General features: G+C 45.8%; 1 protein-coding gene across 1 annotated transcript in view; it reads right to left on the bottom strand.

Annotated features, from left to right (window-relative positions):
• UBE3C (ubiquitin protein ligase E3C) overlaps positions 1–13,811 on the bottom strand; it is a 112,835-nt gene extending 99,024 nt beyond the window's left edge. The window contains exons 1-5 of the mRNA XM_006143828.2: positions 13,763–13,811; positions 11,649–11,692; positions 5,076–5,150; positions 4,077–4,223; positions 1,916–2,031 (exon numbers count right to left, since the gene is read on the bottom strand). Of these exons, the coding sequence (XP_006143890.1) occupies positions 1,916–2,031; positions 4,077–4,223; positions 5,076–5,150; positions 11,649–11,692; positions 13,763–13,811 (431 nt within the window). The remainder of the gene's footprint in view (positions 1–1,915; positions 2,032–4,076; positions 4,224–5,075; positions 5,151–11,648; positions 11,693–13,762) is intronic.
• Between the last annotated feature and the right edge of the window lie 4,275 nt (positions 13,812–18,086).

Genomic DNA, 18,086 nt, shown 5'->3' with positions numbered 1-18,086 from the left:
TGTGTGCTGAGCCAGGCTGTGTCCGTGTGATCCGCGTCCAAATGCTGAGAAAGGCTATGTGTGCACAGAGAGAGAGAGGGCAAATGCGATGAAGCGGTACCTTTTCAGTCTATTCGAGGGTATTTCCAATTTTTCTGGTATTAGATGTTTTTTCAAAATAAAAAGTGGAAAAGAAGAAATAATACTTGATTGTGTCATCTATTCAAGTTACTTGTTAAAGTTTCAAAAGGTATGTTGAGTAGATTTTTACAAATTACCACCCAAAAGGTACGTTGAGATTTTTTACAAATTACCACCCAAAAGCCAAACCAGCCCTCTCTCCTTTTCTCATGCAGCTATCAAGAGAGGTTTTTATGATGTTCAAAAGGTTGTGGGCCAGCCAATGTGGTGATTTAAGCAGCTAATCCACATAGCCAATTGCATAATTTGAGTTACCAGACGCAGTTGCTTGAAAACTATGGAGGGCATGTGTGTGTGTGTGTGTGTGTGCGCGCACGTGTGTGCTTGAGCACCCAAAACCCTGAAAGGAGAAATGGAGAAGAGACTGCACTCGGCCATCCTGACAGGGATGCTTTCTCCCTTTTTCTCATGCACCTACTAGCAAGTTAAAAAACAATAAAAGATAAGGTTGTCCTAAAAAGGGAAAACATGGGGCCAGCAGTCAGTGTAAAGGCTATGTCGCTGGACTCCCATGTAGTCGACCGCAGGTCGAGTGCTGGATCCGGTGGCTTAGACTCACACCAGGCACGTATGCGTGCATGCCCAAGATCCTGAGAAGAGAATGGAGGAGAAGGGATTGTGGCGTGGCCATGCCCCCCCCACGGGGGGGGGGGACGATTTTTTGCTTTCCGTCTCTCTCTTTCTGGCAAGCGCATGTGCCCTGTAGCAAAAACTTTTTAAAAAAAAAAAAAAGGGGGGAAAAATAAGTAACGGGGCTCATATGTGGCTTGCAAACTGTGAACTCTTGCTAACCGGATGTTTGCAGAAAAGTTTGCCAGCTCACTCTAGAGAACAAACATATAAAATGTGCTTTTCAAAGTAAAAGATTTCCAAGAAATAAATGAAGAAAAACAAACGTTATTACACGAGGCCTCCAGGAAGTCAGTAGAAATGAGACATTCCTGAGATGGAAGAGGATGCAGAGCTACAATCAAGTCAAACATCGTCTACCTGGGACCACTGGTACTAGGAGGCTCAGAGCCGTCCGAACATTCTACCGTTATGCAGACACAGGCAACTCACTAAAAACCGACAGTGACGTGGCCCTGGCTTCGTGCAGGGATATGTGTCATGTAAACGTGCACCTTTGCAGACTCGGACGGACAGGGCAGGGACCTAACTGAAGTCTGTGCAGGAACAGCTCTAAGATTCTCTGAGAAGCACATTCTAGAGGGCTGGTCTCCCACCTGCGTTTCAGCAGAAACTTTCCAGGACAGAACCACCTCACACGCGTCTTCTCAGTTAGCCACCCCCCATCCCTTAGTCACCAGGACAGCTACATTTTAGAAACTCCAGAGTACCCTTGTAAGAAAAACATCATCTGGAAAGTAACTGTTTAAATTTCTATGTCATACAAGCCAAAATTTCCTAGGGTAAAAATCGTTACCATGCAGAATTACCTCATGGTCTCAAAAACACAAAGTGGCAAGGTCAGTCTCAGAAAATGAACACCCTTGGGGCCAGCAGGTTGTGTGATGGTTGAGGTGCTGGACTCCCACTTGGCTGACTGCAGTTCGAGCCCTGAACCTGGGGGCTTTCTCTCGCTCTAGTAAACACATGTGCCCTACACCTAGCTAAAATAATAACAAATAAATAAGTAATTTTTAAAAAAAGAAAATGAACATCCAAAGGCATTTCCACAGACATCTGCGGTGATCAACACATTATGGCAGTGGCTGGCCACACTGGGACTTACCTGCAACAGAGGCTCATCAAGCGCTTTATCTGAAATAAGCAGGTGAGCCTCTCTGACCCGTCCAGCTGCTTGACAAACACAGAGCTGTGTCTCACCAGGTTCTGATACAGCCAGATCTGGAACAGCAGCACAGAGCACAGCTCAGTCCAGAAGTCTGCTCATTTGCTAACTTACATAATGCGCACCTCAGCCCTTCAGTTGTAATACACATTCATTCAAACCTTATCAAAACCTGATAAGAGATAAATCTTCTAAGACAGGTTTTACTTATTAACATTTACATTTCCCATCTCAAAGTAATACATCAAGATTAAGCTAAATTACGAAACTAGTTACTAAAACAAAACACAGCATATTTAAAGCTCATATCAATCTGAAACACAAGAAGTTAATTTGTAGGGCTGACAGGTGGTGTGGTGGTTAAGGGTGCTGGACTCTGACATGGATGACTGTGGTTCAAGTTCCGGACCTGGCAGCTCACACGTTCTCTCTCTGTCTCTCTCCCTCTCTGGTCAAATTAAAGTAATTAAATAAAAGTACATGAGAAATATGGTATTAGTCCTCAGTTACATGGGACATGTTTCTTCTTACCTGTTCTGTGTGTGTGTGTGTGTGGGGGGGGGGTCCCTAGCATCTTTTCCTTGTAGATGGGGAAGGCAATCACAGGCTTTACTGCCCCAGCACAAAGTCCCAGCTAGGACAGGCCGGCTAGCTCTGGCCGTTCCCCTGGACACAATGCCTAGTGGACGTGCTCAGTAAAGGTCAGGTCAGATTCCTGTTACCTGCTTGGAAGGAGCTGACTCTGAGCACGGGCAGCGGCCCCGGGACAACTGTGAGAGCCCAGCCTAACGTCACCGCTCTACCCCGCCACAGCACTTCTGTGAGGCAGCTAGCACTTGATGCTTTCCTCTGCTAAGACCCTTCCACAGTCACCTGGGCTCGGGCAGTCTCATACATGAGGCTCCTGTGCAATTCGCCATGTGACCTTTCCTCGCCTGTTACCACTATAAATAATCTCGCCTCTGACATCACTGCTCCTCTGATATAAAATGTCATTAAAGCATGAAAACATGAACGCAAAGGCGCTGTGCATAACAAGCTAAAGCTGGTCCTCAACTAGGGGGAAGAGCTGCGGCCACACTGACCCCTAAGCTGACCGGCCTTCCTTCTGGAGGACCTTGGAATGCCTGCCCGTATGCTCTCGGAGCAGTGTGGTACAGATGCCTCCCACACTATCCGACATGCGGTGTGTGTCCTAAAGCCTGTCGTGTCTAGTAATAGATAAAAACAAGATAGACAGAACTTACACATCATAAATTGTAAAGGTCTGTGCAACTCTAAGAATAAGGCTGTAAATATATTACTCACGTAGGTACATTTCAAGTTGCCTGTGAAATAAAACCTCAAGAGCAACAGTGATATCCCACAGCGATTAAGCGCTTTCTGACCAATTTAATACCAAATTTTAGTCTTTGACAAGTGCTTCAATACCATCCAGAAAGCTCTAGTGTCAATACATTACGCATCCACTCTCCTTAAGTTTTTGTTCTTGTTATTTACACTACGCAGATAAGTAAAGTCTTAAAACTTTCTTATGTATCCTCTCACAGAGGCAATGGGTGTTGAGGGGAGAGCACCGTGCCGGCCTGCAGCCCTGGGTGGCCGTGTCCCTTAGCGACCTCGCCGTCAGCACCAGGCAGGTGTGTACCTGTATGAACTCTCCACCATCACTCCCTGCAGAATTTGTGGAGGAATACAGCTGCATCTTGGACGACTTCAGAGACTGACACGCAGCGTCCCCATGCGAACATAACGTGACATCTCAGACGTGCTTCGTGATGACTTGAGGCACAGGAGCGGAGGGCCATATGCACGAGCACATGGTGACTGCTACATAGGGCAGGGGGCCTTGGGGGCCAGTACAGCCTACGTGTTGTAATACTTGAAATGTTCCTCAACAACAGCAACAACAGAAAGCACACCCTGTGGGAAATGCACTCCCAATTTCCCGAGGTAAAGGTACCCTACCATGGCCATCTGGGAGCCCACACGGGTCGGGACTGGAACCGGAACTCTTGACCAGATACTCTGTTTCTAGTGGGGAAAAATGCTAGAAACTATCTAAGTGAAAACATAGTTTTCAAACATGTATCAAACTCACCAGACGGTCAGAGTCTTCATTCTGTCTGTAAAAGAACAGAAGCTGCCTCACCAGGAGGGCCAGGCTGGGCCCGCTGACGGTGGAAGGCGTGCCCGTGGACTGCCAGGAGCCAGCACAGCGGTCAAAGGCGCTTCTCTGGATGGAGTACTGCCAGAAGACAGAGCAGAGCCTTGCATGAACGTGGCTCGGACATGCCAGCTCCACGATCTAAGTACACGCTCAATGTTCGAACGGGGGTGGAAACAGACAGTACTGGCGATGTCAGAGACATAACCCAAGACCCACCCTGGAGCACCGGCAGACTCTCCCACCACTTCTTCCACTCCGGCCTTCAGCCGGGGTCCGTCCTCTGTTCGCATTTTATTATTTGTATTATCCGAAAACTCATCGGTCTATAAATCTGTACACATTTATAACTAACAATATTACTTATTGTGGGGCTGGATCCCACACAGCTGACCACTTGGTTCGAGTTCCAGACCTAGTACTTGAGAAACGCACGGGGCATGTGTGAGTGTACGCGTGCGCCCAAAATCCGCACCAGAGGGAGAAAAGAAGGGACTGCAGTATGACCACTCCCCATCAAGGAGGTGCTTCTCACTCCCCACCTCACCATACACTCTCTGGCAAAATAAAAGTTTACTGTGAAAAATACTATATCTGGGACTGGCAGTGGCATGGTGGTTAAGGGCACTGAACTCTCATACAGCCGACTGTGGTTCAAGTCCTAGACCTGGAGGCTTGCTTTCTCACTTTGCCCACCCCCCTTACTCTGTCTCTCTCTGGTCAAATTAGAAATAAACAATTTAATAATTCTTTTAAAAAAAGAAAAGAAAAGAAAAAAGAAGAGAAAAAGAAAGATACTATTCCCAGGATTAACTTTCATTAGACAGGTATACAAAAACATACAAAATGGACGCTACTTAGAATAATGAAGCTATTTTTAAAATAAGCTTCTGCATAGCCTTCTAATTCTTTCCGTTTTAAAAACAAACTTACTTGCTGTTTCCTGTCTCGATAGCCTCGAATGAATGACTGGATAATTACTGCATTTCTCAGTCTTCGCCCTTTTTCCTGAATAATGGGAGGAGGAGGGAGCACAAGTTACATTTGGCTACTGAACTGTCGGCAAAGTCATGGCCCACTTTTTTCTATGCAAAAATGAGTCATAATTTTTCCAACAACCCAGAAGTAAAGCCTCTTAAAAAAAAAAAAAAAGCTGTAAAACTCACTGCTAAAGTGAACCGTTCACTGAGTGTACTCCTAATATACTCAGAGGCACACAGCAGTCACCACTGCCTAACCCTAGTACACCTTCAACCTCAGGAAGAAACACGTTACTCGTTAAACAGCCACCTCTCAAACCCTGCAACCACCCCACCCCCGGCAACTCCTGACCCCTGGTCTCTACAAGCCCTCCCTCTGGAGTCGCATTTAATGGCTCACGGGGGAGCCTCTGAGCCCGGCATTTGGCACTCAGCAGGACGTGGTCCAGGCTCACCAAGCTTTCACAGCCCAGAGCGTCCCACGGTAGGTATCACACGGCTTATCCCTTTATTAGCCGGTGGACACGTGGGGCATTCTGGCCATGTGGGCTGCTGTGAACGATGCTGCCATGGACATACAAGTTCCCTGTAGACAGAGGCTCTTGCTTCCTTGGGGAGTATGCCCAGAAATGGAGTCAGCACTCTGAGGGACTGCCACACTGTTTTGAAAACACTATACATTGTGTAATCCCACCAGCAGAGTATAACATTTTTTCACGTTTTAGTTTTAAATATTAAAATACAGATACCACAGCATCTATTTTAAAAGTCAGCTCCTTGTTTCAAGAGAAAACCTCCAATTTTCATTGACTGGAGGCTGTGGTTGAAATTCTCAGTGACCTAGTAAAATGCATACTCTGGCCCACTGCGGCCACCTCGGTTTGCGAGCCTACTACGCGTCAGCCCAGTGTGCTCCACACGCATTTGCTCGACGATCTTATAGTGAGCGTTACTCCTGTTTTACAGATGCAGAACCTGAGATTGCCCTCAAGACTAGGGAACACCCAAAGATGTCAGAGTGAGAATTCCAACTCGGGGAGACACTCAAACCTATACTCCACCTTTTCACGCTCCATTTTCTCGTGTCGTCTATGAATTCCCTATGCAAACCTGACACACATGCACTCACACACACACTTCTGGGACTAGAGACTACGACCAGTCACGCACGTGTACTTTCTGAGCTTGAAAGAGTTGCAAGGGGACCTGTGAGATTCAATCTGGTTTTGAATCTACTCACTATGATGATTCTCAGGTCATGTAATTAAAAGCTCATATATTGGAGGACCAGCAAGTGGCATGGTGGTTAAGGTGCTGGACTCCTACATGGCTGACCGTGGTTTGTGTCCTGGACCCGGCTGCTCGAAAATCAAGCCGGACACACGTACGTGCGTGACCAAAATCCTAAGAAAATGGAGAAGGGACTTCAGCATGGCCACATCCCTGAGGTGATTTCTCACTTTCCTTCTCTCTCTAGCGAGTGCACATACCCTATAGCAATATATATAATTTTAAAAAACTCATACATTGGGCCAGCAGGTGGCATGGGGGTTAAGGTGGCTGAATTCCACATGGCCAACTGCATGGTTTAAGTCTCAGACCTGGCAAATTGAAAATCATGCATTTATGCCCAAAATCCCAAGAGGAGAAGAGACTGTGGCCAGTCACCCCCCCTGGGGGATGATCTCTCTCTCTCTCTCTCCAGCAAGCACACACTTCCTACAGTAGAAATTAGAAAAGAAAAACCTCGTAAATCATCCCTTGAGTTGTTAAACATTTGATTTTATTCATTAGTTATTCACTGTAGTCTTTTAACACCTGAGTATTTTGGCAGACAACCAAAGGATTATACCTTAGCTGTACTGGAAACAGACAAAACGACTGAGTCAACTTGAAATCAACTCGGTATTAGTTAAATGGGATCTGTCCCCTCTCCTCATTTCCAGCCCAAAGAAAATGCAATGTTCTCCAAAAGATGTCAAATTCTTCAGACTGAAATTATCCTCTATTTGTCATATACAATGTCCAATACCCAACTGAATAATAATTAGGCATGCAAAAACAAACACTAAAAATCAAAACAAAGAATAAAAACAAATCCACAGGGAACATTTTCAGTAGTCATCCCCAGGGTGCTATCAGCACCTCGTGGGTGGTGACCATGGGTCCTCTGATGTACAGGAGAGATCCCTGCAAAGAATTATCTGGTTAAAACGTCAACAGTGGCAAGGTTGGGAAATTGCCTGAGAGTCTTTGTACCTGCTGTTCCTCTAAGAATATTTTTATCTTTCAGGAATTAGTCCAATTCTAACCTCCTCTAGAGTCTACCTCTAGCTTCCAAACACCCTGATGCAGGCCTTTCCTGTTACTGTCACCTACCTAACGTAGGCCTTCCCGATTACTGTCACCTGTCACCTACCTAACGTAGGCTTTCCCAGTTACTGTCACCTGTCATCTATCTAATGTAGGCCTTCCCAGTTAGCGTCACCTTACTCTATTGCCTTTCTAGCTCTCAACAGCATCTCAATATCTTCGTTAATATCTGTGTTCCACCACTGAGCAGCAGGAACCTGTCTGTTTAATTCACTATCAGTATATTCAGGTACAAAACAGGGACCAGCAGATGGCGTAAATGGTTACGTCGCTGGACTCCCACATAATCGACTGTGGTTCGAGTCCCGGACCCAGAGGCTTAAAACCCACGCTCAGGTGTGTGCATGCCCAAAATCCTTAGAGGAGACTGGAGGAAAAGGGATTGTAGCGTGTCCATCCGCCCAGGGGGTAGTTCCTCACCTTCTGTCTCTCTGTCTCTGTATCTCTCCAGCAAGTGCACGCACCCTATAGCAGAAATCTCTCTCCAAAAAACAGCAACACTTCAATAAGTACACGCCAAAGGCATGGATTAATTATTAAAATGAGAAAACATGGAAGTCTACCATGAAGAGCAGGCTATGAGATACTGTGATTACCAGGGAGATGAAATCTCAGAGAGAGAGCAACAGGGCGTGCTGTCAGCTCCTCCCTCTTCCCCAGAAACACCTTAGCAGTGGCTTATCTACCCTGGGCCCGATGCTGCTCCCGAGATCCCAGGAGACAGCAACACAAGCAACAGGTCAACCAAAAGCTCGTTTTCCTTTTCAGTCTGGAAACCACCTTGTAAGGCCACTTTTTCTACCACTTTTTCTACACTGGTTTCAAAGTAAGTAACTTACTGTAAAATCTAAAAACAAAAACAAAATCCAGAAATATTTCTAGAGCTAAGTGCACACCATGCACACGCACAAACGCATGCACACACACACTGTCATATACAACACACACAAGTGAGACACTAAAACCAAGGTTTGTTCAAATGCTGCAGGGATGCTTATCTAGAGAGCATTACAAATTTGTCTTTACCTCTCTCTTTCTTCTTTCTTCCTGAGTACGATGCAAAAGAGAAGCCTTTTCTTCCTAAATTCAAAAGAAAAAAAAAAAGTAAAGAGGGTTAGAATTTCCCGTTTTTTGTTTTGTGGAGAAGTTTTTGCTATAGGGCCTGTGTGCTCGCCAAAAGACAGAGAGAGAGAGAGACAGAAAGTGAGAAATCACCCCCCGGGGGGGATGGCCACACCACAATCCCTTCTCCTCTATTTTCCTCTCAGGATCTTGGGCATGCACGCCCACGTGCCCGATATGAGTTTAAGCCACCGGGTCTGGGACTCGAACCACGGCTGACTTCATGGGAGTCCAGCAACATAGCCATTACACCAACTGCTGGTCCCTTAAAACACTCTTATACAAAAATTATGGAATGTTTTGACCTAAAAGTGATTCTGAAAATCACTGAATCAAACTATCTGACTTAATCAGTGAGACATGTGACGTAAGAAAGGTTAAATGACTTTCTTGAGGCCACAGATCTAGTTAGAGTTGAGTATCTGAGTAGTTTTCCAAGAACGAACTCCAGTTTTTCAGCTCTGGGTAAGACCGGCACACTACACTGTACGGATGCCTGGCTGTGACGTCAGTCCCGCTTAGGAACCGGCGCCTCTGGGGAACCGGGCAATGGAAATCAGGATGTCACTGTTATTTCTGACAGCTGCAGGTAAGCTTCCATCACCTCAGTAGAGATTTCAGCGAAAAACCAGGTTCTCTGTATTCATGCTGGAGAAAGCAATGTCCTACACTAAGAAGCTACATAGTAAGTAAATGTAAATCAAATCAATAAAACAAATGGTGGCGTAACTGCACATACCCTATGTACATTCTCCTAAACATCTCAAACCTCTCCATTACTTACAATAGCTAATAGGACTGAGATTTAGCAGGGGCCTTCTAAAAGAACTTCTGTTCACCTTCTGTTAAAAAAAAAAAAAACTGCTCAAGCTGGAAATCAATAAGAGCTGAACTAAATAAAAGTGAAGCATCTCTAGCTGCCCGTATGAGGCCTATGTCCACTGAAGACTCAAGAGGACTAGACACCAGGCTTCAGTTAGGACAACTGTGTAACAAGGGCCATAAGTCAGGCTTCAAGATTCCCACCTGGTTTATGCCTAAAGTCAGACTTGGGTTCATGTATAGGTATGTGTCAGCTGTGCTAGCTATTGGATATATTTAGACTAATTAAGTTCATTGGCAGATCAATTGAATGGGGGGAGGGGAGGCATGGAGGGCAACCGTGGATTCCAGGGACAATGTGGGAGGAGGATGGGACATGGCAGAGGGTGAGGGATGGGGAATCAGGGTTGGCAAAACAAAAGGCAAGGTATGCAGGACATAAGAATTAGAAAATTATTTGCTGAGAACATATATGTTGATGTGCTTGATTGAGCCAATGCACAGTGTATTTTGGATGGAAAATTCATTTGTGTGTTGTGATGGTGTATAGTGAATTAATGTACAGAATGAATAAATTTAAAATAAAAAAAAAAACAAAAAAAAAAAAACAAAGAAAAGATTCCCACTTGAAGCCAAAGTAGTGACTTAAATTTGTACGTGTTTTGCAGGATGGAGACTGGCGGGCTATGAGTTCACAGAACCCAGTCTAGATGATACCAGACCCCTGATGATCACCCTCCTAGAACAGAAATTGACTACCTAGGAATCCACCAATCAAGAAAGCCCAGGACATGATCATGCCCTCTTAATCGATCGCTGAGCTGACCATGTGCCCGGGGAGGTGTCTCTAAGTCTGCCCTTAAAAATGCAGGCATGAGCTTCTCGGGGCACAGCGCCTTCCTGAGTCGGCATGCTTTGAGCGTGGAGATGCGCACTGCTCTGTAACGCACCTCCCTGCAGGTCGCTTGTGGCACTTAAGACGGGCAGACTCGGTTCGCGATGAAGGGCTAAGTCAACAGCTGCTGCACTGCATTGTTTAGAGAGTACTAACAAGAAGAAGGTCTGCGGGTGTTTGGTAAAAATTCAACCAATTTCTCCCCCAAATATCTTCAATCCAAAGTTGGTTGAATCTACAGGTACAAAACCTCAGATATTAACGGCTGACTACATTTTTTTAAACCTAATTAGTTAAAAATATTATTTGCTTAAAAATATTCTTTAAAAATTCTAAGTTTTATGTAATTATTATTATTACTCACCAGAGAGAGAAAGTAAGAAAGCAAGCCATCAGATCTGGGACTTGAACCATGGTCAGCCATGTGGGAGTCTAGTTCCTTCACCACTCTGCCACCTGCTGGCCCTGCTTAATAATAATCTTTAAATAGCCATTCTAAACTTTTCACTTTGAGTCAGTTTTAGAGAGCGAAAAGTACAAAAATGGTATCTGTTCCTTTGCATGCTACCAGCACTCATCGGCAGGAAGTGACGTGAGCACAGCACCACCCTGGCCTGCAGCTCTTTCAGGGACTCGTGTGAGGTGGTGCTGGACTCCCAGTACTGACCACATCTGTTCTAGAACCCCACCTGGGACCCCTCGCTGCACCTAGGCCACTGCTTACTCACCTCAGTCTGCAACCACCCCTCAGTCTGGCGTTGGCCGAAGCTCTCACGCTCATATTAGCGGTACCATGAGAGTGGCAGCTGACGTTAGCCCTTAGGGACACGGATGTGCTGTCTTAATACCCCTGCTTGTACAAGTAACTCAATAATAAGCAACTGGGGAGGGCCAGGAATCTCTTCCTCACAGAGTTCAGTTAATAGGGGCTGGCAGGTGGCATGGTAGCTAGGGACGCTGGACTCCCACACGGTCGACCACGGTTCGAGTCCAGGACCTGGCAGTTTTCTCTCTCTCTCTCTCTCTCTCTTGCTCGCTCTGTCCCTCTCTGGTAAAATTAAAATAAATAAATAAATAGTTAAATAAAATAATTCTTTAAAAAAAAATCAGTTAATAAATGAGAACCACCAAACCTCACAGTAATAAAAACCGTACCAGCATGAGACCTACGGATGCATGCTGAAGTTAGTAGGCAAAAGATTTTCCTGGTCTCAAAGTTATCTCCCACAATTTACCAACTGCCAAGAGAAAAACGAATTTACAGAAGAAAACCCTGTAGACCCAAACCAAGCGGCCAGCGGACCAAGTGCTCACAGGTAGCAGGTTCCGCTGTAAAGATGCCACAGCCCTCTTGTCACCTGGAATGTGAGGGAAACCTGGTATCACTGACGACGGAGGTGTGGGGCCGGCAGGGCAGGGGTGGTGGTGAAGGTGGTGCTGGACTCCCATGTGAACTGAGCCTTGGTTCAGTTCTGGAGTGTGGCTTGAAAATCACGCCAGCCGTGTGTTTGAGCACGTGCATGCATGCCCGTGTGTGCGCTCAAAATCCTGAGAGGAGAATGAGGGAAAAGGGATTGAGGTGTGGCCATTCCCCTGGGGGTCATTTTTCACTTTCCCTCTACCTGCCCTATAGCAAAACAACAAAACCCAAAAGAAAACAGCATCGCTGGTCACAAATAAAAGGCACTCCTCAAAATAACCACAACGAAAACAAAACTGTATTATTACATTTTAATTACACTAAAAAATACTCATTAAAGGGAACCAGCAGTTAGCGTAATGGCTATGTCACTGGACTCCCACGTAGCCAACCGCAGTTCACGTCCCGGACCCGGTGGCTTAAAACTCACCCCGGGCGTGTGTGTGCATGCCCAAGATCCCAAGAGGAGAATGGAGGAGAAGGGACTGCGGGGAGACCATCCCCCCTGGGGGGTGATTTCTCGTTTTCTGTCTTTTTGTCTCTCTCTGTCTGTCTGGCGAGCGCACGCGCCCTATAGCAAAAAAACCTCTCCCCCCAAAAAAAATACTCATTAAATAACAAAAATAAATGTTTATGAAAAGCCCTACCTGAAACTAGGTTCCTCAGAGCAAAAGGAACTGCTTCTAATCACAATAAAGGAAGATGAGGTCCGATGTTGCTTAGTTTAAGAGGAATCTGAGACTGTTAGGTAATTTTATTTTTTTAATTTTTATATAAGGAACATACCAGCAGTTGGCGTAATGGCTACGTCGCTGGACTCCCATGTAGTCGACCATGGTTCGAGTCCCAGATCTGGTGGCTTAAACTCACCCTGGGCGTGTGTGTGTGCATGCCCAAGATCCCAAGAGGAGAATAGAGGAGGAGGGATTGAGCCATGGCCATCCCCTGGGGGGATGATTTCTCGCTTTCTGTCTCTCTATCTCTGTCTTTCTGGTGAGTGCATGCACCCTACAGCAAAACCTTCTCAAAAATAATAATAAAAAAATAACCAACATAGAGAATCCTAACTTATTAGGTTATCAGAAAAAGTCACGATGCATGTTTACACAGAAAAACATAGGAAATGCATCATGACTTTTCCCACAACTCAATACGTTTATAATGAGATCAGGTAACTACTATTAATACATATTTAATCACCTTCTGACAGAAGCAGATTCTGAAAACTGGTCACGAACCTAAATACCACTTTGATCCAACACACCTGAGAAGTCAACCAGACTCTGAGCTTTCGAGCGAGTCTTTGTGCCTGGTAATATGTGCACAGTAGTCAAAGGGGGGACAACAGTGTCCACATCCATTCTTCATGGGGAACACGCAAAGACTTTGCAGCCGTGATTGTCAAAATACTGTCTCCACTTCTCACAAACCTTCCCCCATCGTGAAGGCACCTATCACACAGCAAAAGGTTTTCCCCACATAAATCTGACTTTTTTTTTTATTTTATTTTACTTTATTTCTTTTGTGCAAGAGAGAGCACGAGAAAAGAACTCGTAACAGGGTCTCCCAGATCCCTCCCCCCAGCCCTCCAGCTAGTCAGGACCTCCGGCATAAGCACACCAGGTGTGTTTCAGGTCAACTTGGGATCTGAACCCCAGAAAGACCAGTACACCACCACGGCGGGCCCGAGACTTGACACACTTCTTAAACAGCAACGAGAGACCACCCTGCAACCGCCTGGTGTGAAGGAGAAGCAGTGCGGCTGCTGCTGTCCATGCCTTCACCAGGATGGGGAAGCAAGCCATCTGCCTTACCGAACAGGTGGTTCTGAGACAGGAGGGAGACTCCACCCCAGAAGACAGCCACTGCCGTGAGTCCCCGATGTTAAATCCCCCCTTTCTTTGTTTGACCCTAATTCTTCTCCTCTTCCAGCCACCATGTTCCTTTGCCCTTAAGACAAGTAAATCTTGTTCTTAAAGAATCGATGGCCCCTTGCAATGGGACTTACTTGATGAAGACCGGAAGGTCAGAGACACAGTCCAGAACAGGCGGGTCATGGGAGTACACCATGAAAGGCACGGGAAAGGCACCCCCGCGGGTGGGGCCTGCCAGACTAGGGGCTGAATTCCAAGATAGGGATCACCCGGGCCTCAAAAGTAACTGGGATAATCGGGACCAGCAGTTAGCATAATGGCTATGTCGCTGGACTCCCACGTAGTCGACTGTGGTTCAAGTCCTGGACCCGGTGGCTTGAACTCACGCTGGGCACGTGTGCGTGCGTGCCCAAGATCCCAAGAGGAGAGTGGAGGAGAAGGGATTGCGGCGTGGCCATCCCCCCTGGGGGGTGATTTCCTGCTTTCTGTCTCTCTGTCTCTCTCTGTCTGTCTGGCGAGCGCACGCGCCCAATAGCAAAAATCTCTCCAAAAAAAAAAAAAAGTAACTGGGATAATGACCTTTTCCAAATTAACAGCCTCTGAACAAACTAGTTTCCAATTAGCCACCATGATGTAGGGGCTCATAAGGATGAGAGCACCGTGGGGTACGCATATCCTGAGGACCACAACCCCATCACGAGGGAAACGTAGGCACAAGAAGCCTGAACACAGCCCCCGATCCAGACAGAAACCCCTGGCCTCCGCTCTTTCTGGGCAACCCATGTTCCAGGATCTGTTCCCTGCATGGGAGTTCTTTTCCTCCCCCGGAAACCACTGCTGCCTCATGTCTGTGTCTCTAATTCTTCGTGAGGCAGACAAGAACGTGTGTCCCGCTGTGGGCGCTGGGCCTGACCACCCGGCACACCCGCGTCCCTGCATCAACGTGACACTTAGACAGCACACATGTGCGCACGGCTGCACGCACCAGGTGAGCGGACTCTCCTGGATATAAAGGAAGGCAGATTTGATTTGGGTCAAATTTCTGAGTGCTGGAGTTCACGGGACTCAATTCTCATATTAAAGCAACACATCACCTCGACTTTTCCCTTTAAGCCACATTGTATTACTGTCCATCAAGATGTCATCAGCGGGTTTTAAAACACCGTCCGTCCCTAACTGGGAGCTAGGTTGTTAGGCTCATGGCTGGCTCAGAATACCAAGGGACTCATTAGTTTGCAAGGAACAGAACCAACTTTGTCTTCCCAGGGAGAACGAGGGCTGCTTGACGTACTTGTCGTTATCTATAAATGAACTGAGCTAAACGTCAGACAAAAGAATGTCATCGATTATTGGTTTTGTCACGAAACACCACTTTTAATCCTAACTTTGGTGGTGGGCTTCCTGCTAAGCCCATTAGCAACTCTACACTCTGTAGTTACAGTTGACCCTTGGCCACTGCGTTCTGGGTACCAACCCCTAGCCCAGCACAGTTGCATTCTTCTGTGTAACTTCTGACAACTCGAAATTTAACTCATACCTTCCTGCTGGACCGAAATGTTACTGACAACATGGTCAATCATCTGACCTGGCCTACTAGCCTAGTGAAGGGAGTCAGATCCTGCCTGGCTAACTGTTTGAATCCCAGCCCCAGTGCCTTAAGAAACATGGTAGGGGGGCCAGCAGGTGGCATGGTGGTTAAGGCGCTGGACACTCCCACATGGTCAACCAGCGCTCTAGTCCTGGACCTGGTGACTTGTTTTCTCTCTCTCTCTTTCTCTCTCTCTCTCTCTGTGTGTGTGTGTGTGTGTGTGTGTGTGTGTGTGTGTCTGCTCAAACGAAAAGAAAATGAATAAATAAAATTAAATAAATAACTATTTTTTTTTAAAAGACAAAGAAACATGGTAGGAGGACGTGTACAAAATCCCAACTCGATGGAGAATGGAGAAGAGACTGGGACCTGACCACGCCCCACTGTGGGTGCGTTCTCCTTCTCTGGTAAGTGCGCGTGCCCTCTGGCGATAGACGGAAAAAAGTGAAATGTGCACCTCTGCATGATCACTGTGAGGAAACAGCACTGGGAGCTCTTCAAAACCTGGAAGTAGGGTCTGAATAGAACAATTAACGGCCAGGAGGAGGGAAAGTCAGAGTTGAAGGGTAGGCAGACTGAACATTTTATTTAAATTCTCATCTTCCACTGAATTATTACATGTATACATAACATTTTCTGACATTTTTAGAATTAAAAAAAACTAATGGAGCAGTAAGCACACAAGCTCAATATAACCAAGAATAAGTTCACGACCAAGTGGCTAGAAGGAAAAGGGCAGTGATAATAAGGAAAAGGAAAATTTGAGATTTTAATAAAGGACTAAACTGCCTTTCAATTATCACCAGGCCTCTGGTTTTGATTTATGATATACTCATGCTTGTGAACATCTTTTCTTTTAAATTCTCCAGGTCTTGAAAGTCAGGGACGTCTAGCATTTTCATGAGCACCCGATTAAAGTGCTTCTGGAGAGAGGCAGTCCATTGCTTTTAGCACCTCTCCAACCCACACCTATGACACCGACCTGTTCAGCACCGTGGACAGAACTGCACGCGAGAGCACCCTTCGGTGTCTCCTCATCTCAGAAACGTTTTATGGTATGGCCAACCTCACTAATACCATTTACAAAGTTTTTATTTTTATTTATTTACTTTTTTGAGAGAGAGAGATTTTTGCTATAGGGCATGTGCATTCGCCAGAGTGACAGAGAGAGATAGAGACAGGAAGAGAAAACACCCCCCCCCAGGAGAATGGGAGTGGGGTGGGGAAACTCTATTCACTAAATAAATGTAGTGGTAAAAAGTGAAGTGTCTTTTTCAAACAGTAAGGCACAGAGAGTTTACATTAGATTTTACTGAACATCAGAATAAAAATTTCATGATAAGAACATTGAGAGGCATTCCAACATACATTAATAAAACACAATTTCCATAAAACCAAATGGTCAAATTAAAAGCTAACCATTTATAAGATGTTTAGAATGTTTATTAATACCTTGACCTTTTTAGTAAGATTCTGTGACATCTATTTAGGTCGTTTTATATTAGCAGTTTACTTCAATTTCCAATGTAAATGGGAGGTTCAGTTTCACAGCGCTTTCTGACTCTCATGTGTAACATAGTGTTCATAGTTTTATGTCGTTCTAAGAATATTCAATTGAGTAAAATGCTTCCCTTTAAATAAGTAAAGTTAAATAAAAGTATTTATGAACAACACATAAACAATTTGAGGCTTTTCTTTTATGGTAGGCCTAAATGAAAGAACCTCTATGGGGACTGGCAGGTGGTGTAGTGGTTAAGGCAATGGACTCCCACATGGCGGACTGTGGTTCGATTCCCAGACCAGTCTTGCTTTCTCATTCTCTTTGGCCAAATGAAAAAACATAAATAATAAATAAAATTAAATTTAAAAACTTTTTTTGGAGAGGTTTTTGCTATAGGGCGCGTGAGCTTGCCAGACAGATAGAGAGACAGAAAGTGAGAAATCGCCCCCCAGGGGGAATGGCCACACTGCAATCCCTTCTCCTCCATTCTCCTCTCAGGATCTTGGGCATGCACGCACACGCACTCGGTGTGAGTTTAAGCCACTGGGTCTGGGACTTGAACAGTGGCCTACTATATGGGAGTCCAGCGACATAGCCATTATGCCAACTGCTGGTCCCAACAAATTTTTTTAAAAAAGAGATTTTTGTCTTAGGGCATGTGTACTCACCAGAGAGAGAGAGACAGAGACAGAGACAGTAAGAGGTAAAGTGAGAAATCAAGAGGGATGTACTTTGAACAAGCAATTTAGTTTCTTCCTGCAATTTATCCTAAGGAATATAAATGGATGGCTCTCAGAATGTTGTACCCAATAAAACAGAAACAACCTCGAAGTCCAAAACTAAAACATAAACATGTACACTTCATACAAAGTTCAAGCAATGAAGGTGTATGATAGGTTTTTAAAATAAAACAAAACTTTAATGCCCGCACACTGAGTAACTCAATGCTCAGCTCTCAGATAATCCAGAACACAAACGCGTAGCAAGGCACAGTGTCACAGTCAGCGCGTTACCGCCAGGGCCCCCGGTGAGCCTGAGTAGGCACACAAGGGGCGGGCAGGAGACCGACACTCCTGGCCAACACCAGGCGTGTGAATGGCTGGCCCAGAAGCGGCTCCTTCAGCCAAGACCCTCCAACTGGCTAGTGGGCTCACTCTGCCCACCCTCACTGGGCACCCCAGAGACAGAGGGCACCTTTTCTGAAGCAGCTGAGCAGGGCTTGCTACTGCAATCTGACCTCTGGTCCTCAGCTGGGCCCCGAGTAGAACACTCCAGAATTTATCATCACCGTCTCCACAAAACTTGGCGTCAGCCGTGGTAAAATCCCAGATAACTCACTGACACTCAGCAGCCGCTGCGGAAGCCCAGA

The sequence above is a fragment of the Tupaia chinensis genome, unplaced genomic scaffold, assembly GCF_000334495.1.
Source record: "Tupaia chinensis unplaced genomic scaffold, TupChi_1.0 Scaffold000110_1, whole genome shotgun sequence".
NCBI classification, from domain to species: domain Eukaryota; kingdom Metazoa; phylum Chordata; class Mammalia; order Scandentia; family Tupaiidae; genus Tupaia; species Tupaia belangeri.
Note: the sequence above shows the minus strand (reverse complement) of the source record. Positions and strands in the feature narration are given on the sequence as shown.